We start from the raw sequence: 26,824 nt of genomic DNA, 5'->3' as shown, positions 1-26,824 counted from the left end.
GGGGGCCGATGGGGCCATGTCTCCGCACCGGGATTGCACAGAGGCCTTCCTCCTTCCTCTGGCACCTCCTCTCTAGGTCTTTCAGGAAGGCACCAGTAACCAGTTCTCTAAATGTGCCCTTCAGGCCCATCTTCCTACACGTAGCATTAGGTAACGCAGACCAGCCGATTTTCACTGAGAACAGCTCTAAGAGGCCAAGACTGTGCCCGCGCTCTTTCCTAGGCCCTATTTTGAGCTTCTCGAAGCTGCCTCTCAGCCTTGCCTAGCCACTTGTTCTCACTCGCGGGTCCTCCTCGTGTCCCTGCAAACTGTGATGGAGTTCGCCATGAAGGTCACGCGTGTCTGTGTGGGGCCAGTGCTCACTGCCGTAGCGCCTTCCTGTCTCCACTCAGCTCCGCGAACTCCCTGCTTTGGTCACTCTTGCCCAGGCGTACGTAGTATGCCATCCCGGTTCAGTAGCTTCGGTGCGTCGTGCGGTGCATCTCTGTTCTCTGGCGTGTGTTTTTTCTTACTACTCAGCAGGAGTCCTTGTTTTATTTCGTGCAGAGCTCTTCTATTTCCCCGAAAAAATTACAACACTGATAATTCACAGAACTGCAGTGCATTTTTAAAAAGTTTGTATAATTCCTATGTTTTTAGTTAGTAGCCATTGATTGATAACCAAACAAAATACCAGGGCTAATCTTACTTTTATTTTTAGGAGCATTTGGTATGTCTAATAGGAATACTACGCCTATCTGTATCAGTAATTTTCTGTTAAAATAGAGCACATCGTTGATGTCTGCCAGTTAACATTATTCAGATTTGACGTTGACTAATCCTTTCTAAGATTTCTTTTTGAGACATCAAGTTTACAGGAAAATAAATGGAATTCTTGAACCCTGTGTCCCAGAATCAGCAGGTGCTTAAATCTTGCCTCACTGCTACAGCAGTCTCTGTGTTACGTAAATAAATGTTGGAATAATCCATTTTTGTGTTTATTTCTTAGTTACGTTGGGGAAGGTAGCCCAGGTTCCATGGAATACAGTCACGTTAGTGTCAAGCCACCTTAATCTTTCCAGTGGTGGCAGCAGGGACAGTGTCTGATTATTGTGACTCAGAGGCCATATTAAAATGGCTCCCTAAGAGCGCCTGGGTGGCTCGGTCAGCTAAGTGGGTCAGCTAAGTGACGGTGCCGTCTGCTCCGGTGATGATGCTGGGCTCCCTGCTCAGCGGGGAGAGTGCTGCTCCCTCCCCCTCTGCCCCTCCTGCCACTCATGCACGCACGCACTCTCTCAAATAAATACATAAAATCTTAAAAAACAAACAGCTTCCTAAGAGGCTCTTAACTCCAGGGAACGCACTGAGGGTTGCTGGAGGGAACGTGGGTGGGGTGGGGTAACTGGGTGATGGGCATTAAGGAGGACACTTAACGTAAAGAACACTGAGTGTTGTATGCAACTGATGAATCCGTAAATTCTCTCTCTGAGACCGATAGTATCTGTGCTAACTTGAATTTAAATAAAGTCTTGACAGGAGAAAACACAAAAACAACTCCGCTCCCTGAGTTTGAAGCGCACATGAGTGATCCCGAATTCTACATTTGTTATATAGAGCGATTGTATCAACAGTCTGGCTATTTATTCCGTAATGTATTCTAGGTGTAGTTGAATTAAACGAGTAAGGAAAGCTGCTGGTTATTAGATGAACTTTGGTTGCGCTGTAGATAAGCTTTGTTACAACTTGTTGATAAGTTTTTTCTTCTGATGGAATAACATGAGGTGTTAACCCAGTTCCCCTTATCGCAGCTCTCCCATGAAAAAGTAAGCTGGAATAAAGACTTTACAAACTGTATCTGTTTGTTTTTAGAAGACCCATTTGAGGACTTTTTTGGGAGTCGAAGAGGCCCCCGTGGAAGCAGGAACCGAGGCACGGGGTCGTTTTTCTCTGCCTTCAGTGGATTTCCATCTTTTGGAGGAGGGTTTCCTTCTTTTGATACAGGTATTAAATCCTTAGATTTAATGTCCGACACATGATCGCAGTTTCCGTTAGAGCAGTTCGAAGAATGTCTGTTTCTTTTGGTTAGAATAGCTTTGTAGGTTTGTCGGTAGTTTCACGTGTACAAGATCTGTAGTTTGTAACCTGTACTGCCCCCCAGTTTTCCTAAGAATGTTTTACTTGAAAATCCACTTCTAATCTTACTCTTAAAGGTTAACATTTAATGAAATTCCTGGTTAAAACGAGTTTTTGATTTGGGATAAGTAATTCTGAAAAAACCCGCTTGTAGACAATCTCCCTGAATCCTTTTTGTCTAACTTCTTGGCAGCTATAAAAACAGTAGGTAGTACACCAGGAGGGTCCAGGTTGATGGGATCAGAAGGTGCAGCTCTCACACTGTGTGCGAGTGCCCGTGGCCACGCAGAGTGCACTGGGGGCGCCCTTGTGTGCGAGCGCCCTGCCCCACAGCGGCAGCGGGCTGTTGAAAAGCAGCTCATCTGGGGTGCCCAGCTGGCTTGGTCAGTGGAGCACGCGACTCTTGATCCTCACGGTTGTGAGTTTGAGCCCCACGTTGGGTGTAGAGGTTACGTAAAAAAAAAATCTTAAAGTCAGCTCATCGACCAGCGTAATATTCATGTGGCATGATGTAATTATGTATTTTATCTGAAGAACTAGAATCTTTTCTTTGAAGTTCGTATAGTTCCTCTTAATAGAGGAGCTCTTGTTTTTTCTGATTCTCTGATTTTTATTTCAAATGCTACATGGGAAGAATTGGCAGTGCTTGTTACGAAGGCTGCCCTGCAACATACAGCTCAGTGTTGTTCCCTTCAAGCGTGTGCTGGCCCCACGCAGGGAAATGGTTGGTCTGACTGCACTTGGGTGCAGAGGGCTCCTGCCGACGGCCTCTCTCCAGCAGACCTTCCGTTAGGGCCCGCACGGTCTGCTGAAGGTGAATTTGCTCAGGCTGAAGGGGGAGTCCAAGAAAGCTGGTTGAGTACATCCACAGAACAGTACTTCATTTAAGAAATGCGTGGCTAATGTGTTGTGAGGGGGGTGTGTGGATGCAGACCCTACTTCTGGGAGCCTTGTAAAGAGTCATGTTTAGGGAGTATGGAGATCTGTTCTTATGTGAATATTTTCAAAGTGGGACAAGTAGTCTCTTGAAACAAGCAAACCATTCTCAGTATCAGAGGTTGGTTTGCTTTTGTGTAACTTGTGGAAATCAGGGATTTTAGCGTCTGTAGCGTGATTACCATAATTGAAAATGTTGTCCACAAATGAATTACGTAGATCCATATTTTTTTAGTAACTGTTTGCGGTATTCTTCCTAAAATTATTTGAGGTTTTTAATAATTCAGAGTTTCACCCCTTCCTGGTCACATTGCAAGGAGAAGGTAAGCAGGTTGGGTTTGGCATTCTGTGCTGGCGAAGCCGCTCTGCCCCTGCGACATAACGATGCCTATTGCCATCCCACTCCTCTGTGGCGTGTGGTGCCGAGCTGGCCGCCTGTCTCTGGGATGAGCTGCCAGTGGGCTCAGCAGAGTGCTGGGGAAAGAGGGGGAGGAAATAGGATGCAAGAAGGGGAGGGGGACTCTCCTGCTCTCCAGCCTCCAGAGGAGCACATGCCCTCTTTCCTCCTTGTGGTTCTGAGGCTGCTCTGCTCAGGCAGTGCTCTCCTTGGTTTCATCCGTTCCTCCGTGCTTTTCCCATTACTCATACTTGGTTACGTTAGTACTGGACACATTGGTCGCTAATCTTCCTGTTTTCCCACAGGATTTACTTCCTTCGCGTCACCAGGTCACGGGGGCATCACTTCATTCTCTTCCACGGCATTTGGTGGTAGCGGGATGGGCAGCTTCAAATCTATATCGACTTCTACTAAAATGGTTAATGGCAGAAAAATCACTACAAAGAGGTATGGTGGTTATCTATACTTTTTAAATCAGTAGGTGTACTGTTTCACAGGTGCCACATGTCCATTGCACGTGCACACACACACACGCCCCGAGTGTAAAGTATAGGTTGTGTGTTAAATCTGGCACCGGTGGGATTTTTTACTTTTAATGTCAGAGCTTTGCCTTTTGAACTGCTGCTTAATATTTCTATAGTGGGTTAATCTTTACGTAGAGCCACGTTTAAAATGTGTAACAACATCGTAATGTATAGTAACTTTGAGCGCTGCTAGAGCCATAAAACCCAGAAACATCTCTACCATTTTCATGAGTATTACGTATGCAGTGTTGAGCTGTGCAGTATCTGTCAGATGAAATGCATTTTAAAAAAGAATTGTCAGGTTGCTTTACCTGTGTTTTTACCCTCAAGATTAGTGATTTCATATATGCCAATGGGAATTAATGGTTTTTTAAAATAGATACATCACATGTATTGACTTTAAAGAAAGGTTTGAGGGGCGCCTGGGTGGCACAGCGGTTAAGCGTCTGCCTTCGGGTCAGGGCGTGATCCCGGCGTTCTGGGATCGAGCCCCACGTCAGGCTTCTCCGCTATGAGCCTGCTTCTTCCTCTCCCACTTCCCCTGCTTGTGTTCCCTCTCTCGCTGGCTGTCTCTATCTCTGTCAAATAAATAAATAAATCTTTAAAAAAAAAAAATAAAGAAAGGTTTGAAATGCATTTTTTCTTTCAGAATTGTGGATAATGGTGAAGAAAGAGTGGAAGTTGAAGAGAATGGCCAGTTAAAGTCCTTAATGATAAATGGTAAGGAGCAGCTGCTACGCTTGGATAACAAGTAACAACGCACGCGTGTAGCAGGAATGTTAGCTGTAACGGGCACCGTTGAGGACTGACAGGAACGCTTTTTTTTGAAGATTTCAAACGAACTCAACTTTCCGTATAACTGTACCTAATCTAAAGTATTTATACACAGCTCACCGGAGCCCTATTTGTCATAGACTTTTGAGTTTATTGTTGGGACCACATAATAGGACCATTGTTTGGGGTTTTTTTTGTTTTTGGCTTTTGTTTTGTTTTGTTTTTTTGTTTTTGTTCTGTTTTGGTTTTTTTTTGTCTTTAAAATTGTTGTAAATCTCTGTATGCACTTTGCTTTTTTTATTAAACGTAATCCAAGGTGGCCGTGACTCTTTCGTACACTAACACCAGCACGGACCTGCTTTTCCATTGTGTTTGAAACGTGAGCCAAGTAGAGTCAGCCTGCTGTGAAGTTAACATTGCCAGGATGAATCTTCCACAAAAAATAATTTCAATTTTTTTCAGTATTTAGTAGTGAGAGATATTAATGCATTAATGGTAATACATTTCTCGTTTAATAATAAATTGAGGATGTTTTTCTAGTTGTGCATGAATGCTGGCAACTTAGTAAGATTTGACAATTGTTTAAATATGTAATGTTAAGCTTAGGTTTAAAAACGTAAAGCTGGTAAACTGGGTCTTTGTCATTTGCTTAAAAAAGAAATAAACGCGAATGTGTTTGGTGCATTCTTTCCTGAGTGGGGCCTGTAGCCTTCTTGTGTCTGTGTATGATTTTGTGCCTGGGCCTCCAGTGTCCCTTCATTCCTGTTGAGTTCTGTTCCTCAGGGTGGACGCCGGTACTGAGTGACATGCATTCCTTTTCCTCAGCGTATTTGAAGGGTTGGTGAAGATTTTCCTGTTCATGTTATATAACGATTAGCAGTTTATTGAAGCTTCTCCTGTGGTAACATTTTTACGGGGAAGGAAGAAATGGCTATACAACTTTTTCATTCTTTCTAAGTAGGTTCTAGTTTTCTAGGGCGCGTTTGATGCCAGCTCATTTAAAGATGTGATATGCATGGCAAAGTCGTGGGGTGACCTAGATGGGAAGAAAAATAAAGGTCTTTTTTTTTTTTAATGTGTAAAATTTGTCACAGTCACCACGGACAACTACAATTCCAGCCAAAGGGTTGTTAAACTGGTCATGGCTTGCATTTGAATGACCCCACTCAGCTTTGTTTTGGTTAAGCATAGGGTCCTGCCAGAAAGACAGGGGACCAAGGGTGGTTTCTTCATGACAGACAAATTTCTGTCTGTGAAGGCCCAATTGGAAGGCCCAAGTACTCTAGAGTCTTTTACAGAATCAATTGTGTTTTTGTTGAAAACAAAGAATATCGTAGAAACTTTCATAGAAACTATAAAAAAAAAAAGCAGTTCTTGAAGACAGTTGAAGTGTAGGGGAAGCCACGGAAGGTGCGGAAAGGTGCTGTCCTAGCTCTCCAGGCCTCTGGATAAGAGAGACCTGGAGGTGTGTCACACAGAGAGGACCGTCGTAGGTTCACAAACTGAAAATCTGATAGTAGGAAGCCTACTTTTGTTCAGGCTGTTAGGATAGACAGTTTCTTTGTCATTGAGGAACCGCAGTCAGTACCTGGAACTGAGCAGACGTGGAATTTACGGTTGTCATTAAGGGTGGGTGGGATGAACCTCCTGATAGAGCAGCTTGATGGTCCCTTAGGGACACCAGGTGCTTGACAAGAAGTCCTTCCTAATCTATTAATTAGAGCCTCCTGGGAGGCACTGCACTAGACTGTGGTGTCAAGTTTGTGAACCTTCTGGGGGTGGTTGAGACTGCAGGGTGCACCTCCCGCTGTAAACCCTCACGACGCATGGTACAGGCAGAAGGTTGCTGACGTCAGAGTCTGTTGAAATGTCTTTGTGGGGAGCATCCCCGTCAAATGTGCTTCATTGGCACCGGAGAAGATGGCCTTTGTTCTGCACTTGTGTTGTTGGTAGGAACGTTCCTTTTACGAATTAGTTAATAGGGTGGGGAGCTTACCTGTCGCTGAGGTGTTCAAGGAGTCCCTTTCACCCTGAGCCGTGAGGCGTCTTCCAGCACCGGCAGCATCGCTCACATGAGGAATGACGTGCGAGGACAGCTTGTAGTGGACATGGCAGGCTCTGGTCATTTGTTGGTCCCTACGCTTCTCTGTGTTGCTGTAGTCTTGGATGCCTTTGGAAAGAGGCAGCGGGGCGCCCAGCCTGACATGCCTGTGTCCCGGGTGCACTGTCTGTCACACGCTGTGTGTCCTGTCTGCTGAGTGCTGCATATCTTTGTTGGGGGCAGAAATCCTTATCGTCATGGGAGATGGGACAGCACAGTCTTGAGGGGATGTCAGGCTGCTCGATTTCCCTGTTCCCCTGTGGTGGTCCCTCAGTTGGTCTGATTGAGTTACAATGGATTTTGCTTTCTCTCCCTGTCCTTTACAGTTCCAGAGGATACAGCTGTGAGTTTGGAAACTCAGTGACTTTATAGTGAAGGGGCGATGATGTTAGTGGCTGCACGAATGGCGATTTGTCTTTCTTCCCTTTTCTTTGCAGTTCTTTCAGGGGCAAATTGTAGACGTTTGTAGGGTTAGCTTTAGATTGACTGAAGCTGCTCTTGTAATCGGTGTACTTAGTCTGCTGACGTCTGTTGCTTGCAGAATGGCAAAGCTCGAGGGGGCGATAGCATCTTTCCAGTCAGTAGTTGTTCCTGTGTATCTTCTAAACGTTTAAGGTTTCTCCTTGATTGCCTACCTCCAGCTGTCACCAACCTCTTCAGGGACTGCTCTTCTTGTTTTTCTTTGAAGCACTACATAGTGAATTGAAAATATTTTCATTTTCAGAGAATCTAACAGTAGTTGATACTTGGTTGTATTGTCTCTGCTGTTGCTTCTCAGTAGTGGCAAAAGTTAGCCACCAGCATGTGCAGTCACAGGATAGAGGTAGTTGTTAACCGTTCCTGGAGGTTTTCAAGCACAGAATTGCTTGGTAAATTGAACACTTGACACTGTGCTCAAGAGGGGTTGACCTGTATGACCCAGTGGCTTACACGTAAAAACAAAGATAGGACGTTCTCGTGCCGCCGCAGGTGTTTCTGTGGTCAGTGCTTGGGCATCCGGCACTTGAGTGATGCCATTCCCTCAGGAAACATCGACTTCCACTTTCTTCTCCATCCACATTTCCTGTTTCCTTACAGTCTGTTGTAATGCTTCTGCTTTGATTTTAGATACTTCTCCCGATCTGGTCATATGGGTGACCTCGTGTTCTTCATCAGCTGTGAGATGCTATTCCTTGAGCTGTAGTGAGTTGCATTAATTAGATCTAGACCTTGGTTCTGAGTATGATTAACAGTTGGGACTACAATAGGCCAGATAGGGTTTTTTTGGCTGAATTAGTTCCTACATCTTGACATTCGGGAGGGTAAAGGGAGGGAAAGTTACAACAGCTCTTAACCTGATCAGCCATATCAGTCAGAGATCTAGAAGTTAAAGCGATCACTGATTTCCAGAGACCAGGACTGGCAGGGACTTTGGACTTTCCCTTGTTAGGGAGAAGTGGACGTGGGCACCAAGAAGCCCATCAGCTCGCTTTTTGACCTTAGGTGGCAAATAGTTTGTTCTTGCCTTTGTGTCAGGCAATCTTTAGACTACCTGGGTCGATGAATCATTTAGTGGGGAACCCCAAGGGGACTGTTGGTACTTTTATTTGTGTCTGAGCATTCAGAAAACGGAGGATCTGTTCTGGGGTTGGAACCGTCGGAAGAGTAGAGGCCCTTTGGGGGGCACCACTCACTGAGCTGGTGCTCGAGGAGTAAGCCCAGCATGGCAGTAGCTGTCCCTCTCCATTCCTCCTTGTTCACCTGGGACAGCATCATCCCCTGCTCCTTCGTGCCAAGTAATGACCAGGTGTGGTTTCGGAAGGCTTGAGGGTGCATCTTGGTTTACAACATTTCTTTGCAGTTCGTACCCCTGACTAGTAAATGTTCAGTTTCACAGTCCAGTGAACTGCAGTTTATTCCATACGGGATTGATATGTGTCAGGAAAGTGTGTCTGCTGTCATGCCCTTCTCCCCACCCCACCACCCTCTTTTGCTGACCATTGGGGACTGCATCCTGAATCTGAAAGCGTTCCACACATGGGTAGGAAAACACAGAGAACACAGGCCTTTGTTAGCAGGTGGCAGGGAGCCTCGTGGAAGGACCTTGGAGCTGGAGGTGATGTTGCAGAAGTCGGATTGGCTCCTTTCTCCTGCTTTGGGAGGACCACCTTACTGTGGTGTGACCCTCTGCCCCGCGCCCACAAACAGGACTGAGTGCACAGGCTGGTGTGGTGGGGGCGGGTGGATGGTAGGATGTGGGTTAGACTTCAGTCTTTTCCAGAGGCAGCCTGAGCAAAAGCGTGGCTCCTGGCGCCGTCCCTCCGTCCCCAAACACGCATGCAGTGAAATTGGGAGTTGTGTGGGGTCTGAAGCCTGCGGGAGGCTCGTTTCTCAGGCATTTCCCCCATTTCGTTTCTTTGATAATAGACTTAGATTGTTTTGAGTATCAGTACACCAACATTCCTGTTTGTGTACAGTTTTTAATGTACCAAGTTATGTGGTTGTGGTTCTTTCCTAAAGTGTTTTTTTTCATTTTTACATTCTTTATTTAAATTCAGTTAATTGAGATATAGTGTAGTATTGGTTTCAGGGGTAGTGATTTGTCAGTCTTCCGTAATGCCCGCCACCCAGTTACCCCATCCCCTCACCCTGCTCCCTGCTCCCTGCTAGCAACCCTGTTTGTTCCCGAGAGTTCAGACACTTACGGTTTGTCTCCTCTGTTTTTGTCTTATTTTTCCTTCCCTTACCCTCTGTTCATTGAACTATGGAACGTGTCACAAATTTGTGGGTCCTCCTTGAGTGGGGGCCATGCTAATCATCCTTGTATCATTCAGTGTCAGTCTGTGCGCTGCCAGAGCAAGCACTCTGAACAGTTCTTTCATTGATTTCCCAGCCTAACGTTTGGAGGTAAATTTCCCCTAAAAGGATATGAAGTAGTGGTATTTTCCCATATTGATGGTGTGTTCCATCATAAATGTCATGAATACACAGTATCATATGCGCTTTATACTTACATACATTAACAAAGATACTAGGAAAATCGGACCACCAGAACAAAGCTGTTCAGTTGTCTTTTCCTTCAGCTCTCCCGTTGGTGAGCTGACCCTCTTTGGCATCAAGGTGGTGGGGAGGACATGCCGAGGGCCTTACGAAGCCACGCTGCCTGGCCACTCTGCCCACTGCCTATGTTAGGAACGTCGCTGCTAATCACCCCTGAGCCTGAGCAGATTACCTCTTTTTTTTTTTTTTTAATTATTATTTTTTTCTCTTATGTCAGTCACCATACAGTACATCCCTGGTTTTTGATGTAAAGTTCCATGATTCATTAGTTGGGTATAACACCCAGTGCACCATGCAATACGTGCCCTCCTTACTACCCATCACTGGTCTATCCCATTCCCCCACCCCCTCCCCTCTGATGCCCTCAGTTTGTTTCTCAGAGTCCATAGTCTCTCATGTTTCATTCCCCCTTCTGATTACCCCCCCCTTTCTTTATCCCTTTCTTCCCCTACCGATCATCCTAGTTCTTATGTTCCATAGATGAGAGAAATCATATGATGATTTCTCTGCTTGACTTATTTCACTTAGCATTATCTCCTCCAGTGCCGTCCATGTTGCAGCAAATGTTGAGAACTCGTTCTTTCTGATGGCTAATATTCCATTGTATATGTGGACCACAACTTCTTAATCCAGTCATCTGTTGAAGGGCATCTCGGCTCCTTCCACGATTTAGCTATTGTGGACAATGCTGCTACGAACATTGGGGTGCATATGGCCCTTCTCTTCACTACGTCTGTATCTTTGGGGTAAACACCCAGTAGTGCAATGGCTGGATCATAGGGTAGCTCAATTTTTAACTTTTTAAGGGACCTCAACACTGCTTTCCATAGTGGCTGTACCAACTTGCATTCCCACCAACAATGTAGGAGGGTTCCCCTTTCTCCACATCCTCTCCAGCAATTGTCGTTTCTTGCCTTGTCAATTTTTGCCATTCTAACTGGCGTAAGATGGTATCTCAGTGTGGTTTTGATTTGAATTTCCCTGATGGCTAATGATTTTGAACGTTTTTTCATGTGTCTGTTAGCCATTTGTATGTCTTCATTGGAAAAGTGTCTTCATATCTTCTGCCCATTTTATGATTTGTTGTTTCTCGTGTATTGAGTTTGAGAAGTTCTTTGTAGATCTTGGATACCAGTCTTTTATCTGTAGTGTCATTTGCAGATATCTTCTCCCATTCTGTGGGCTGCCTCTTAGTTTTTTTGACTGTTTCCTTGGCTGTGCAGAAGCTTTTTATCTTGAGGAAGTCCCACAAGTTCATTTTATCTTTTGTTTCTCTTGCCTTTGGAAATGTGTCATGAAAAAGGTTGGTGTGGCTGATGTCGTAGAGGTTGCTGCCTATGTTCTCCTCTAGGATTTTGATGGATTCCTGTCTCACATCGAGGTCTTTCAACCATTTGGAGTTTATCTTTGTGTACGGTGTGAGAGAGTGGTCAAGTTCCATTCTTCTGCATGTAGCTGTCCAGTGTTCCCAGAACCATTTATGTGAGCCGATTACCTCTTATCTGAGACTTTGGGGTTGCTCAATAGGGTGCCGGAGCACTAACATCAAATCCAGAGCTGGCAGAGAGGGAAGGGTGGGCTCTGCGTGTCCCGCCCACCACCTCTCCTTGTTTCCCTCGTCTGTGGACCGTTGGAAGGGTCCCTGCAGAGTGCGTTGATCTGTGATAATGTGTTCAAGGGCGTTGGGAAAGCATGAAGGACTGTTTAGAAGGCGTGAGGAAACGTTCCCACATTGTCCTACGAGTTGTTGCCAGTCATCTGTCCAGCAGGGATTGGATTCCCAGTTGGTTCCAGAGTGCCTGGCTGGGCCGGCTGGCCCAGTGCGTGCTGTGTGCTCACTCGCCCTTTGCGCCTGTTGTGGCCTTGGCCTGATTATCTTGTGCACCCCAGTAGGGGTGGTTTGCAGCTTTTACCCCCAGTCTGTTCTTGCAGGAGTAGTTGCGCTAAATTAGATTGCTAGAAGTTGAATAGTTGGGTTGCAGCGTGTGCATGAAAATTGACAGGCATCACTTTCCACAAAGAATACTTCCCCGTCAACAATGGATTCCTCACGTAACTTGTAAAGACTGTCAGTGATTTCTAAACTGGACATTTCTTTGGTTAATGAATTGGGTGGAGCATAACCTATGTTTTTCCCGGTTCTGGGATCCATAGGTTCCTGTCATGGTGGGGTCTTAGTCCTTTGCCTGTTCTGTGGAGGGGGTGGCCCTTTGCAGTGTTCATCTGTTCATTGGACTTATTCTGTGGTCGTCTTAATATCTCAAAAAGCTGGCTTTGTTTTGACCTTTGGTTTAATATGCTACATCTTCCACAACCAAGTTTTCTCCCTTTCTCTTGTACTTACACAGGTATTTGTGTCTTTGCTTCTTTAACTTACGTGGAATATCTGTGCTGAAAACATCTGACTTTCTCCCAGATGTCTTTCCGTGTTCCTCTTACACATTTCCATTAGACATACAGCTGTTTTGGGACTCCTCTCTTTCATTCTTTTGGTCCTGTTTTATGCCAGGATCACCCCGTGTCGGTTTGTAGTGGTTGCCAGAAGGCGCAGCTTGTATTCAAACCTATCTCGGGTGCTCCATATGCTTCGAAACGAAAGGCACGGTCACCTCTGGGTACCCACCCCTATCTGATTTCCTTACCAACTGGCTGTTGTGTGTACCTGAGTGAGAAAGTAAGTTTTTCTATTGCCTTTTTATCTGGTCCCTTCACTGTGCTTTTTGGCCTATTCTGTTTTCATCTTACTTTATTTTTTAGAGGTGAGGGAAGGGCAGAGGAGGAGGCGGGGAGAGAGCGCACGAGAGAGCAAGAGAGAGCACGAACAGGGAAAAGCACACAGGGGGAGAAGCAGACTCCCCCCTGAGTAGGGAGCCCAACGCGGGGCTCGATCCCAGGACCCTGAGATCATGGCCTGAGCCGAGGGCAGACACTTCACCGACTGAGCCCCTAGGCGCCTTCGGGGAGAGAATCTGAAGCTGGCTCTACGCCCAGTGTGGAGCCCACCACAGGGCTGAGGTCCTGAGATCAAGACCTGAGCCGAAACCAAGAGTCAGATGCTCAACCGACTGAGCCACCCAGGCGCCCCTTGGCTTACTCTTGTTTTTAAAACTATCAATTTTTTATAGCTTAGAAAGCCCTACTAGTTTTCTCCTGTCCCCCCCTCCCCCCATTTTTTCTTACCTAATGGTTAATACTGAGAGTAGGGGTATTTCCTCTTGTTCTCAGTAGTCTGGTTTTAGTAGTTGATTTTTGTGGGAATATGTGCTTGGCTGCAGCTTTTTCTTCCTGTTAAATGAGAAAGCTGGGTGGTAATGCTGGATTCTCTGACTTGAAGTCCTCTAGGGCTCCCGAGTGTGCGGGAGGTCCGGTCCTGGTCTTTGTTTCACTGGGACACCTTCTGTGCTATGTCCTTAACGAGGAGAGGTGCCTTGCCTGCAAAGTCCTCTGCTCTTGGCCCGTTTTCCAGTTACTGGTATCTTCAGATTTTCTGCTGTTCCTGGTTTGTTTACGTTTTCTCCTTGTGGTTGAGCAGCTTGTGTTTCCTGTCGAGGAATGGCTGTCCTGTCGAGGCCTAGGAGCCACTGGTCAGTCTGTGGCGAGAGTTCCTTCTCTTTCCTCACATCTGTTCATTCTGGAAAGACTAGCTTTTAGTACTTTCCTATTAATGGACACCTGATTTTATCGTTTTTCTATTTTCTTTGTTAGTTGCTCTGCTGAGTATTTACAGCCTTTTTGTTCACAAATTGGAGTTTTTAAAATTACTTCCAAGTTTAATGTATGAAACATCCTTCATTTCTGATGATTTTTAAGTCTGTTGTGTTTTTATTTCCATTCAAATTATGATCTATAAAATATGAAACACCTGTTTGGGATGAAGCGTTCAGAAACTGCAGGTTTTTACCTAGTTGATTCTGTGGACTTTGTGTTTTTTCCTCTCAGTTTAGTTATTTCTGTCCCTATTTATTTACCTTCTGAAAATGTTTAAAATACTAATCCTTCTAGAATTTTTTAGTGAAGTATGGAGTCTAGTTTTTATTTTCTCATATGAATGGCTATTCTGTCCTTTCCCCACTGTGAAATGTGATGTAATTCTTAAATAATTTGCCTTTGAATTTTTTTTTTTTTTTGAAATCGCTCATGAGCATTCTCCTACACTGAATAAATTTGTTACAGATTTTTAGAGAGAGAATACCCTTAACTCGAAGCGTTCAGTTCTCTCAGCAGTGTGGTCTGGGGCCGACTTCGACTTGGGAGAAGCGCCTTCTGTGTAGTGTGAGCTGTAAGAAAGGCTCTAACACACGTTCACGATTCTCTGGGTCACCGAGTTTTAAAATCAGTATGTCCCCTAGTTCTGCTTTACATTTCCTTCTGGAGAGAATTTCATAGGAACGTTGTGCGTGAGTGGTGCTCACTGTTGCGTGCACACGGGAGCTGAGCTTGGGCTCCCAGGCCCCGCGAGGCTGCGCGGAGGGAGCGCGCTGGCGCTGTGTGCCTTTTCCCTGGGTGGGGGGAGTGCAGTCCCCGGGTCTGCTCGCAGTGCATCGTCCTGACGCAGACGACTGCAGGAGTTCTTGGCACAGACCTGGCTTCATCTAAAATAGGTTTTTGAAAGATTTAACAGATGTCAATATTTCACAGAAGATGGAGTAACTGAGAAGAAACTAGAAAAATCAGATTTTATGAGTATCTGAACCTATGGAAGCAGAATGTTTATTCTGCTTTATGATGTGTCTTTTCAAGATTCATTTCAGTTACTGTTAATAATGTCAGCTGTCCTCCATCTCCGTGAAGTCTTGCTTCAGAGCTGTGGTTACTGAGGACGTGGGGCAGGCACGCAGGCCCGGCAGCCCGCGCGGGGCACGAGGGCTCCATTCACAGTTCAGGTGGTATTTTCCTCCTCTCTCCCCACGCCCACACGGGTCCTGTCCTCTTGAGGCCCTGCTGCAGCGGGGGTAGGGCCCTGTGGCCCCGGGACCTCTGCCAGGATCGCTGCAGGGACCTCAGAGGGCTGCGGGGCTGTGCGCGGGGGGCCTTCCATCTTTCGCACCATTTTCTTGGCGTCATCCTCCGTCCTCTAATGGGCTGTAGGCAGGTGGTCGCAGCCTCCTGCGGCCAGGGCTCCAGACGTGACCCCTAGTCGCAAGACGGTGCCAGCTCCGGGGAGGGAGACAGAGTGATTTCAGATGGACCCAGGTAGACAAGCCACAGATGAGAAAATTAAGCGCTAGCTGGTTCGGCTTCGGTTCTGGCTTAGGATCGTCCTCAAACCATCCGGACGCCACAGGATATGGTGATAGGAGAATCCCAGCTGATGGCCCCGTGTTCCAGGCGCCCTTGGCTTGCCTGCCACTCTAACACTTTCCACTGGGGCTGCGGGTGCTGCGGGATAAGTGGAATCCAGCCCGGTCCCCCTAGCCCATCCACACGGTTCGTTTCGGATGGCTGTGCCGTGTGTGGTTTCGCCGGGAGGCCCTTCCACTTCACGAAGTGTCCCGAGCCTTGGCCACAACCACGTGTTTATCAGGAGGTTGCCCGGCTGCACTGTCGGTAACACCATTAGGCCTACGCCACGCACGAGCCTTTGAGGTCTTAACTGAGGCCCGTCGAGGACCCACCCCTGCCTGCCAGCCACGGGAGATGCACAGTTGGCCAGGCCTGGCTGAGGGAGAGGTGGCATATGGTGGCCACGCCATGGAGGCTTGCAGCTCCCTGGGGCCCGGGTGAAGGAGCTCTGTCCTTGGTTTTCAGCTGAAGTGGGGAAGCCAGCAGCACTGGGGTTCAGGGCCCAGCTTCCTTGTAGGCTACTTTGTCATGGCCCCCCACGTGGTTCACGTGCGCTCCGTGTCTGCTGTGCAGAGCGGCCTAGGCAGGAATTTCCTCCGTGTTCTCCCTGGCCTTCACCCCAGATCCGGGTTCCACGTACTCGAGTTCCCAGCACTACAGCCCCTCCCTGCCAGGGCCTGGGCCCCCCTGTGACGTGGTTTCCCTTCATGTAATCGGCCATGGTGTGCTTTCACTGCGTCCAATTACTTGGCGAACTAGTCCTTGCCTCCCTCCATGAGCAGGCGTGCCCGTCTGCTTTCCCAGTCCGGCTTGCATGTTGTCCCTGTGTCATGTGTCCACCCTCTGCTGGCTAGAATTGAGTTGTTCCCTTATTGAAAACCGCTCAGGGACCCTGTCGGCTTAGGACACATTTTAGATTCTGTGTGGTGCCTGTGTTTTCCTGTTCCTGTCCCATGCTTCTCTATGGCCACTCTGCCCTACGTCCCAGGCACGTCCTGGTCCATGCTGCTCCCTGTGCTGTTCCCATGTCCCTTTTTGTGCCCCTTGGGGGAACTGCCCACTCGCTGGTGGGCCTCCGTGTTGCTGACCTCCTCGTGGTACCGTCTTCTGTTAGTGTCCTCCACTGAGCTCTGTGAGAACAGGAGCCGTGTCCCACGCTGGTCTCCAGTGCCTGGCACAGACCAGGCTCTGAGGTTTGAATGAATCTTCTGATGGGCCAATGGTGCATTTTTGGATGCTCGTGTAATCTCACATTGTGTTCGTGGTATCCATGATTTGAGTAAGTATGGGATTAACCCCCCCCCGCCCCCGCCTTGCCTGCACCCCCACGGAAATGCAGCCACAACCAGGGCTTCTTGGATTGTACTTATTTGGGAAAAGTGATTCTGTTTGTATCTAAGGAGTTTGTTTTCATTTGCATATCATCAAGCTGGAGCGCTCCCTGTGTCTGGACTCCATTTGGGGAAAGAGTGGAGGCATTGGATGGGTCGGCTGTGTGCGCAGAGCAGCTGCTGGACATTCCTCTCATAGCTTCTCGATGATTTCAGTGAGCTTTGGCTCGGGAGACCGGCAGACCGTGTTTTTGTTTTTAAATTTTATAACTCGGTGCTACGGGGCAGGACCGATTCTGGTATATTTAGCTCCCCCAGTGACAAAGATGCTTGGACTCTTGTGAGCATCATGAAGTTTAGTGAATTCACACACAAAAAGGCTTGCAGAGATGGTACCAAGATAGTAAGTTCTGTGTGGGCTGGAGAACTGGATGTGACTTCCTGTTTTCCAGGTAATTGTATTACCTTCTGACGGTACAAACTGGTAAACTCAAAGTGCTGAAACCCTGGTAGACGCCCTAGAAGAGGAAGGGTCTAGTAATTCAGGAAGCTGTACGGAGCGTTCGGGGAAGGCTGTAAGAAGAGAGAAGGGAAAGGCTGCTTTCAGGAAGAGTGACGGGTGTAGGGGATGAGGTCGGGGTGGCCGTCACAGTCTGGGTTTCACTCAGGAACTTGTAAGTCACGCCAGGGCATCCGGAGGATTCGGGAAGGTGCTCGTTGGCGTCGCATGGCGAGTTACTTCGCAGGCAATCTTGCCCAGCGGCGTGCCGCGCAGCCGACTCGGGCGTGTGGCCTGCGGCCCTGGCCTGGCAGTGGGAGCACCAGGGACCCAGCCCGGCCACATCCCTGGGCTTTGGAGCCGAGGTGCCAGAACAGATGCTCTGAAGACGGGGTGGGAGGCGGGGGTGCTCTCGCCAGGTCTCGCAGGCGGGTGCTGTGTTCAATGCTTCGGAAGGTAAACGGGGCTTCTTTGAAGTTGAGGTAAGGTAGAGCCAGTTCGATCCTGTGGTCCTAACCCTCCCTCAGAAGCTCCCTATTTGGTCCCCGTGAGGCAGGAGCGGTGGGGACCTGACGAGCGGTTGACCTCCCCTTTGTGACACCGTCCATTCTGACACGGGGCGCGGGCAGCCCTTGTTCCAGACGCTCCTCTCTCTCCTTCCCTCCCCGTACCTGAGCCGTGCTGTGAGGACCAGAGCCCCTGCGGGTTTCGCGGGCTCTGCAGCGGAGGGATGGTGTTGCCCTGGGTCTCCAAACGCTCCAAGTCCATTGTAACCCTCGTTACTCTTAAAACCAGCACTTGCATCCCCTTCCTCAAACTTGGGTCGTACGTGCCACCAACAGGGAGAGGATGGGGGCCTCCTGTTTCATAAACCTGTCAACACCTGCGAGCATACCGCACACCTAGTGGGCTCAGTGAGTGCTTGAAGGAGTTCATGTGGAGTGAGCCCTTGTAGAAATTTTCCAGTGAAGATTTCGGGCTAAGACCACAATGTAATATTTGTTTCTCATTTTCGTCCTTTATCTCCTTTCTCTAAATCATTTTTCCTGGTATGTGAGACACCTTCAAGTTTTGTGGGAACTTCGTGGGGTCAGTGACATGATTGTCCCTGCTCCAAACCCGAGGACCTCAGGAGCTCCGCGTGGCGTGATGGGCCTGGGGGAGCATAGAAGTCACTGTGTCCCCGATAAGGGTCGACCGTGTGGATCAGGAAGAGAGCGACTTGAGGGACAGCAGGTGCTCAGCTGCGTGTCCTGCCACTATTTCAGAAAGTGCTGTGTGGACCTGGCAGCCCAGCTCAGCCCTGGCCACCTGCCCTGATCACGCGGAATTCCCGATGCAGGGCCTGTGCAGTGGGGCTCGAGGCCTGAACTGCAGTGGCCCTAGGATTTGCCCAGGCCGGGTGCGGGGAGACGGGGGAGAGAGGCGCCAAGCCTCTGGCCGGAGCTGGTGGGCAGGCTCGGGCACTTGGGCGGGGGCCTCATGCCTGGGACCCCCCCTCCCCCGCCCCCGCCGCAAATACCCTGGCTTCCCATGCGCCGAGTGTGTCCGGATCTGAGAGGCGTGGGAGACGTGGCGCCCCTGCCCAGAATCTGTGCAGCGGACAGAAACCTTCAACACGCGCGTGTCTGTTTTCTGTCTCTGCATATTCGAGGCATTCTCAGAATGTCGTCGAGCTTTACATCTTAGAGACGTCTGGTTTCTAACCACACAGCAAACCCAGAACCCGACGTGGCCCTGGAAGCTGGTGTGTGTGCCCGGCCTGGGCCTGGGGAGAGTGGGGGGGTTTGGTACAGAGAGAACCGGGGGCGGGCCGGACGGCCCAGGCCTGGTCCGTCTTCCCCAGACAGTGGCCTGTGTGGTCCTGCGGCGGCCTTCGAGCTCGTGGAGGCCTGTGTCCGGCAGCAGTGGGCCCCCTCTGCACTGAAAGTGATGGACGCGAGGCCAGCTGTCTGCGTGCAGATAAGCTCCCTGCTCTTCTGTGGGGGTTGGTCTGTGGCGGCTGTGGCTGCAGGTGCTTGAGGTGGCAGGGAAAAGGCGCCTCTTTCTCTGGCGTGTGCTGGAACGGCTGGTGGGGAGACTCGGATCTGAGTGTTCCTGAGGTGCGGTAAGTAAGCTGGGAAGGGCGCGGCTCCCCCACGTGCCCCGATGCCCGGTCCCCGCTCTGCCACGTCCGGGCCTGCTGCTCACAGAGCCAAGCCCACACGGAGAAGTACTGACTGTGTTCTGAGCGCGTGCTGACATTTTCTCCAGTGTTCCACTGTAGGTTACAAGGTGTGGTGCTGTGGGGCCAGGAGGGGCGGCCCGTTTGCCTTCAGAGGCTTCCCGTCTCCTTACAAGGTGGAGAGAAGCTGAGCATGTGCCTTTGTAACGTTCAGGGCCCAGAGCTGGTTGTGGTGTCAAGAGTCACCCTATTGGCCAGCGCTCAGGTGCCACGGCCACAGGCCCCTCCCTGAGTGCGGCTCGCAGCCAGGGTGCCCACAGACACCGAGGTCCTGGCTGCCCGCCCTTCTCCACTTCCCACTGCAAGTGCAGGCTTGGAAGTCAGGTCACCATCTAGTGGTGATTCCTTATCGCCAGCTCCATGGGGCCTATGCCATGTATCTGGGAGTGATACTTCTGTTTTATTTGCCAAAAACAACACAGTGCCACATATCAGACCACAGACCCCCACCGAGAGGTGGGCTCCCCCCGAGTGCTCCCCTAGCCTCGACCTTGGCCCTGCTCCTGGGTGCCCCACTGACCGCCTTCCTGCTGCAGACAAGGGGTGGTCCTTGGGTGAGGCGCCTGCCCCAGAGCCATGTGACTGCTGGGTCCGGGGCGTCCCTGTCCTCTCAGTCATTGGATTTGATTCTGGGACACCTTGAGTGGGTTCAGAGGTCCTCATGGGAAAGTCTGTCCAGGCCTCATGCACGGGACCGCTGAAAGTTCCCTCCCAGCATGAAGGTCTGCCTCTTAAACAGCCCCAGGCTAGCATTTCCGTTTGGCCAGCAGGTGGGACATGTGCGTGGTAGCCGGGAGAGAACTGGGCGCTGGTCCTTAGTCAGGCCTCCCTGCGGGGCTGGGGGTCCAAGTGCCAGAGATCACGGAGCGCACGTGTTGGGTGCCAGTGTGTCCAGAGCTCCGGGGGATTTCAGAGGCTCCCTGCGTAACTAGAGACTCACCTTGAAAAACTTCTAAAATGCAAGCGGCACGACGCGGGCTGCCCCAAGACTTCCTATTCCTGCAGTAATTTCTGTGCGTGGTGTGGGTGCTGAGACCGTGGAGTCCTCCGCCTCTCACCAGCATGGCTGTGACTCCAGCAGCCGGCGCTCCTGCCTGAGGCCAGTGTCCCGCCAGGGCGTGGCGGCTGGTCCTTGTGGTTCAGAAGCTGCTCCGTGAGAAGCAGTTGGGCGCATTGCAGCCTCATCTGGGCGGGCGCTCTCGTGCGGCGCTGAGCCTGGCACCTGGTACGAGCGGGCGGTGCGCCAACACCCGTGGTCGTAAAAGCTGGCGGTCCTGACACCGCGTTTCAGGAATATCTCCACAGCGCGTGCTCCTCCGACGAGGATCGTGGGAACGGGAGGTCATGCGCTGTGCCGGGCTTGTGGAGGTCACGCTTGGAGGGAGGAGGCCTTTCGGTTCCCTCCCTGGGCCTGGAGTTTTACGCGCTGGCTGTCTGGGTGTCTGATGACGGTCGCTCCCTGGATGGTAGACGCCCCCACTGCCCTCTAAGGGGCAGAGTAGGTACGAGGCTCAGGGAACGCCCCCTGGGTCCGTTGCTCCCTGAGATGGGTGTGACAGCATCGTTCCTGAACTTCAAACACCGACTTTCTCTAACCTGTGCACCTGGTCATCAAGAGCCTTCAAAGAATGAAATATGCCATCCTTCAGTGACGATTAGAATTTGTTTTCTGGTTTTATTCCTAGTGTTTACCTAATGTGCAAAACTGCTTTCTACTTTTTAAATGACCAGTAGACACACAATTTTGAGAGCAATGAGGACTGTCCCATGTTGCATGTGTCTCTGGGGTGACATGACCCATGTGGGCGGGGCCATGGCTCTGAGCGGGCAGGGAAATGGGCCATCAGGCCCCCACCCCCTCGCCAGCCGACCCCTCCTCACCTCACCTTAGATGGACAGGTGCTAGGAGTCAGACTGCCTGGGAATGGGATGGGAGGCTGCATCTGGAGGCTTTTCCTTGCAGGGTGATAACCGCTGGGTCAATTTTGATGAATTTGTCGTGGGCAGTGCGGCCCCTGACGGGTTTCGGTAGGACGTGTACTTTCCTGACAACGCGTGAAGTCGTCTGTGTGCGTGAAGGGGTGGGCAGGAGCAGCTGTGCCCAGGGGCCTGTCCGCTCCCGTCCCTCTCAGAAGGTGAAGGTCAGGCCCTGATAGTGCAGGCACTGGACTCAGATGCAGCAGCGTGGGGGCCCCCAGGAGAGGGCTGCGTGCGGGGTGGAGAGGGGAGCAGTGTGAGCTCACACCCGCCCCGTCCTGTGCTTGCAGGTGTGGCCGATGAGAACGCTCTCCTGGAGGAGTGCCGGCGTAGAGGCCAGAGCGCGCTGCCCTCCCAGCCCGCCAGCACCAGCGGTCACTCACCGAGGTCACACAGGCCGGCCTCCCTGCCCAAACCCGAGTCTCAGCACATGTGTGAAGAGGAGGACGAGCCAGGCAAACATCGGGCCACCACCAGCCCCTGGGACCCCTCCGTGCTCTCTGCAGGTGTGCAAAGGGAAACCGATGCGGAGCTTCCCCGCGGGGCCGCCTCCCTTCCTTCCCGAGACCAGAGAGGACTGAAGTCGCTCCTGTGCTGTTGTGTCCTGATCTGAGCGGGGTGGGGCTGGGCGGGGGCACATGAGAGGCTGCTCAGAGCATGGTGGCGGTGGGAGGAGGCCCCTTGCTCTCGGCTCCCCTCCCGTGAGGTCCCCCAATTAAAACGGGGTGCCAGTCTTCCACGATGGTATGAAGTGTGTTATCTTCATGGATGACAGGGGCTGCTTTTACTTGAAATGTTCCATTTTGTCACTTTGCACTTAATGCTTGAGCTCTTGCAGCTTGGATGGGATACACGCTCCGAGCCGCTCACTGAACCCGTGGGCACCTTGCAGTCTCGGTGATGCAGTGTTTTGCGTTTGCTTCCTAGCCCCGGTGCCTTCACGTGTGCTTGGTTAAAAACAGAACAGAGCACCCCTCCTGGACAGCTTGTTGCCGCCTTCCTCCCAGGTGGAGCTGGCAGTGTTTCCTGCCGCTGGGCGCGCGGGCTGTTCACGACCCGTTTCTCTAGAGCCCTGGCTCTGCCTTCCTTCAGCTTCTTGCCTTGTAGTTCCTCATAGAGCCCAGATGGGTCTTTGAAGTGAATTCCCCATAGAAAGTTCTGGGTCGTTTCTGAGAGTATGGCTGTGCTGTAGCTTTGACCTGTGTTCTGAAGTCCGGTGTCAGATGAGTTTGAATTATTCATGAGTTTGACGCAATTGTGCCCATCTCGGTTGTCGCCACGGGGAGCAGCCACGGTGACCGTAGCGTGCTACGGGGTAGAGGAAGACATCATCCTCGGTCCCCTGTGTCAGGGTGACGTCAGGGTGTGTGCGAGGCTCATCCTGGGGGTCTCAGCAGAGCACGCCATCGCAGCCGGGCATGAGAAGGATGAGATTTGTCCCCTTCCTCCCCCAGAACTTTCTGTCAGGCACTTGGTCCCTCACAGCTCCTTCTGGCCCTCCTCAGATAAAGCCGGGGGTGTTTGTAGTGTTTTGCGGAGGACAGAAGGAATATGCCACCCACTTGACCGTGGGTGTCCTGGGGCTTCGAACCACAGCAGAGAGTGTACACGGGGTTGTGTAGACGTGGCCGCCAGCTCGGGCCTGGAGTGGTGCTAACACAGACGGACCGCTGAAAGACATTAGCCTTTTCCTGTGTTATTGAATGAAAAATGGGGGGAATTGGAAGCGCCGTTTGAATTCTGCTTTGAATTGCATTGGCAATTGAATTCTGCAACTCATTCTGCCTTGAATGGACATGTGGACATTTTCCTGGGATTGATAGCTCCTGACACTGACTGGTCGTTGGGCAGGGTGGCAGTGTGGTAGTCAGGGGTCGTGGCAGGGGGCAGACTGTGTGCTTGAACAAATCACCGTTTGAACGTCTGTCTGGTTGGAAGGACACCGTAAACCTACGTACTGTTTCGGAATATCCTAGTTCCCGAGAGTAAGGTGTGCAGAGATGGGCCTCCCTGGTGGAGTCGAACTCGCCAGACGGCCAGGCTCCCGGGCCGGGACGTGGGACCGTCAGCAGCAGAGCGGGCCCAAAGGGCATATCCTGAGTTTGGAACCAGACCCGTGCTTCCCAGGCGAAGCTGCTGCTTTGCTCTAGACCCCCAGAGACTACACCTGCTGAGTGCAGAGTGAGTTAGCCCTACTGCAGACCTGGGTTAGCAGGTGAGTGCAGAGTGAGTTAGCCCTACTGCAGACCTGGGTTAGCGGGGTTTTCATTCTTCTCCCTGAAACCTCATGGTTTGGTCAGCTCCGCACCATCAGGTCCCCTCCAGTCACTGTTTTTGACCCCAGCACAAGTCTTAGAAGACGCAGGGGACGGACTTCCCTTGTGTCCAGCCCCCTTTCCTGGGCTGTGGAGAGACTTGGAGGCTTGCCTTGTATTCCCGGAGCGAAGCCTCTCCCTGCTGGGGTCGGGATGGCCGGAGCACCTTCCAGGGGGGTTTCTGATGCTGTCGAGTCACAGTGAGTAATGGAGTCTTGAAAAGAGTGTCAGAGTTAAGTCACCAGAAATTAAAGGTATGAATTCCATACAGATGTGTAGTGAGCTCATGCCAGACACTTTGGTTGACCTTCGAAGCAGCCCGAAAGGAAGAGTCAGCAGACTAAGTGAGAGACGAACTGTGGCACAAAATGGCAAAGTTGGACACAAAGCTGGTGAATGCCGTCCAGGGTAGTAAGACCGTCACCTCTCAGGGTCTCCTTCCTGCCGGCAGGATGCTTCGCTTCCCTGCACAGACCATTTGCAGCTCTTGGTCCAGTGGTGCAGATCTGGGTGCCAGCCAGTAACAAAGGAGGGCTGGGCCTCCTCTCCGGGCAGACTTGCCGGGAGCTCGGCAAGAGCCCTCGTCTCGGGACACCTGGACGCCTCCGGGACAGCCTGTGTGTGCCACGCGGTGGCTCGGTGCGTGTTTCCGAGCCCTGGGTGATTCCTCTTAAGCACAAGCACACAGTAGGGAACTTGGTTCCCTGGGCGCCTCCAGGCCGGAGCAGCCACTAGACCGAGGGGCCACTGGGAGGCCGCCAGTGGCTGTGCGGTGGGGAGGCAGCCCGGCAGCTCCGGGAAGGGATTATTCTGGGCTGAAGGCCCCTCTCCCCTGAGCTGTGCTCCTCACGACACAATTCGTTGCTTCTGGGAGGGCTCGCCATGCGGCCAGCACAGCTGAGAGACCTCAGGATCCGGGGGCAGCGCAGGGAACAGCGGTGTCCGTGCTCGGGAGGCGGGAATGGCCACGGCCGTGCAGATGCTGGTGGCAGGTGGTGTGGTCTTGATGGGCCGGCGGGGCCGTTTTGTGCGCGTGCTGCGTTCCCGGCCTCCTGTCCCGCCCGCCCTGCTGCATTTTAGGGGACAGAGGCACATCGGGGTTGCGCATGGCACGTCTCCTGGAGATGGTCGGCGTCCGGGACTGAGAAAGGGGTCGTGCTTTTCCCGGTGGATCCCGCGCAGACTGTGGGTGTGTCAGAAACATGGAGCTGCTTAGAGGGAAAAGTAAAGTTACTCAACGTAAAACTCCACGAATGAGAGAATAGAATCGATCCTGTAACTTTATCTTATTTCCGTGCGTGGGGTTTGAAGGTGGCGCGCGAGCCGGGCCTGCTGTGGAGCGCTTGGCCTTGCAGAGCGCGGCGTGGCACCCGTGGCTTGGCTGCCTGGCGCCGCACGCTGGTGGCTGCTTTGGGCAGCTTTTGAAGTCGGTCTTTTTAATGATACTAATTTATGTACCTAACACGCTTCTCTGCCGAGAACGCTCACCGGGGCTTTACGACGTGTCTTTCCGTGAGGGATCCTTGGCGCTAGCAGTCTGGCCCGTCCACAGCCCGCCTGATGGTCCTGGTGAGGGGCGTCCGTGAACGCAGCAGCCGTGCAGGAACTCTGGGTGGTGGGAAGGCCCCTCTCTCTTGTATGCTTTGTCCTGGAACCCAGGTCCTGTACGAAACTGTCCCAGTGATTCTGCTTCACCGCGGACCCTGTGTGTCCACTGCCTCGTGGAGCCTGGGCGCACCCGCCTCACCTGTACGACCTGGGCATCCACCGCTAAGTCCCAGGGCTCTTTGGAGTCCTGGCCCTGCCCTGCCATCCCTGCAGTTTTAGATCCTTATTATCCAAAGGGTGTCCCTGTCCCCAGAACCACACTACCGCTTTGTCCTGGGGGGAGGGCCGTGCGTGTGGTGAAAGCTTGCTTTGCTGCTGCCCGGCTGGGTGGGGAGCAGGTGGATTTGGGTTTGTTTGGACGCCCCTCGAGGTTTGTGCCACAGGTGTGGCTTGGGGCGGGGTGGGGGGGACCTGGGAGTGGGGCCCCGCGCTTTCAGACGGGCGTCTGAGGCTGGTCCCCGTGGAGCCTCTGCCCTTGGCCCTCTCCGAGCACCAGGCCCTTGGCTCCCTCGCTGTTGGCGCTCCCACAGACGGAGTTGGCTGTCGGGGTAAATTAAGCTTCCTTTTCTTGGTCGGCTCTGGGAATTGGCCTCTGTGGTGGCGGGAGAGCCCCGGGCTCCTCGGCTCTGCTGGCCGTTGGCAGCTGTCTTCGAAGGAATAACTGGGAGAGGTGGTTGGCCGGATCTGTGGCCTCGGGGTGGGCGATGTCCCCCACGTGCCCCAGATGCATGGGACGGGCACCTGCTGGCTGGGACGTGTCAGCTGGGTCACAGGTGGACCAGCTCCACACCCCCAGAATCTTGTCATTTGTGCTGAAATGCCTTTAGTTTGCCCCAAGTTATTTTTCTGTTGTCATCTTAAAGCACTGTGGCAGAAGTGTCGTGTTAATAAGGACTTTGAGGCGTCGACACCCCGCCCCTGCGCTGTGACAGCAGGCGTTCTCTGGGGGAGGGGCTGCAGCAGCGGCGGCTGCACCGAGCCCAGCTCTGCCCGGCTTGTGCCCTGGGGCTTCAGGGTCCCTTCTGGGCCATGACTGGAGTGGGGCCTAGGGCGGTCAGGCCGCCACGCTCTGTGGTGGAGGTGGGAGAGGGTCAGGGGCCACAGCAGGCGGCCCCATGGCCCCCGTGTTCCTCTGGGGCCTCTTGCTCCCTCAGCCTCGGTTGTCGTCATGGAGCCTGGACGCGACAGCTTGGTAGAGTGTGCCTGGGCGGCGCAGGGAGCATAGCGGGGACGGGACTTCTCTGACCTTGCTCTGACCGGCGTCCCGAGCCCCAGGGACAGGAAGAGTCTGTCCCTCAGTGGTAGGTTAGCGGGTTTTTCTTTTTCTTCTTGGGTTATCTTATCTTGGGGGAGAGGAGGCCATCCTCCCCTCTAAGAAATGATGCCCACAGTGAGTCTGAAGCCAGGGCCCCACAGTTGGGTGAGCCTCTGACGATCACACGTGAGGCCTCTGAACCCCACTCCCTGTGTGTCCCTTCAAAGCTGCTGGCCGCTGCCTGCACCACTCACGGCCAGCCTGGGAGCCCATGATGGGAACGATTCCCTGTGGAGGTTTCTCCACAGAAGACCCACCTGGGACCAGATGGGGCCATCTTGGTGTCACCTCTTTGTACCTCCCCGTGTAACCACGTCCAGTAATGGACCCACCGACGAGTCCCCAGACTAGCTCTCATTCCCTGTTTGATGCCTCAGAGGCTGCTCTCC

At 51.7% G+C, this 26,824-nt stretch overlaps 1 protein-coding gene and 1 non-coding gene across 9 annotated transcripts in view; one reads left to right on the top strand and one right to left on the bottom strand.

Annotated features, from left to right (window-relative positions):
- Positions 1-26,824, top strand: part of DNAJB6 (DnaJ heat shock protein family (Hsp40) member B6) — a 111,545-nt gene that overhangs the window by 39,030 nt on the left and 45,691 nt on the right. For all 8 annotated transcript variants that reach the window (XR_015723764.1, XM_045792215.2, XM_087860650.1 and 5 more), the window contains exons 6-9: positions 1,849-1,980; positions 3,751-3,892; positions 4,619-4,689; positions 21,488-21,703. Coding sequence is in view for 7 of the 8 variants with exons in the window: in XM_045792215.2 (XP_045648171.2) it covers positions 1,849-1,980; positions 3,751-3,892; positions 4,619-4,689; positions 21,488-21,703 (561 nt within the window). In the remaining variant the exon portion in view is untranslated. The remainder of the gene's footprint in view (positions 1-1,848; positions 1,981-3,750; positions 3,893-4,618; positions 4,690-21,487; positions 21,704-26,824) is intronic.
- On the bottom strand, positions 9,582-9,687 carry LOC123789681 (U6 spliceosomal RNA). The gene has a single exon (XR_006778855.2). It is a non-coding gene; the product is annotated as a U6 spliceosomal RNA (small nuclear RNA).

The sequence above is a fragment of the Ursus americanus genome, chromosome 3, assembly GCF_024610735.1.
Source record: "Ursus americanus isolate L20-20 chromosome 3, mUrsAme1.1.p, whole genome shotgun sequence".
In the NCBI taxonomy this organism is placed as follows: Eukaryota; Metazoa; Chordata; class Mammalia; order Carnivora; family Ursidae; genus Ursus; species Ursus americanus.
Note: the sequence above shows the minus strand (reverse complement) of the source record. Positions and strands in the feature narration are given on the sequence as shown.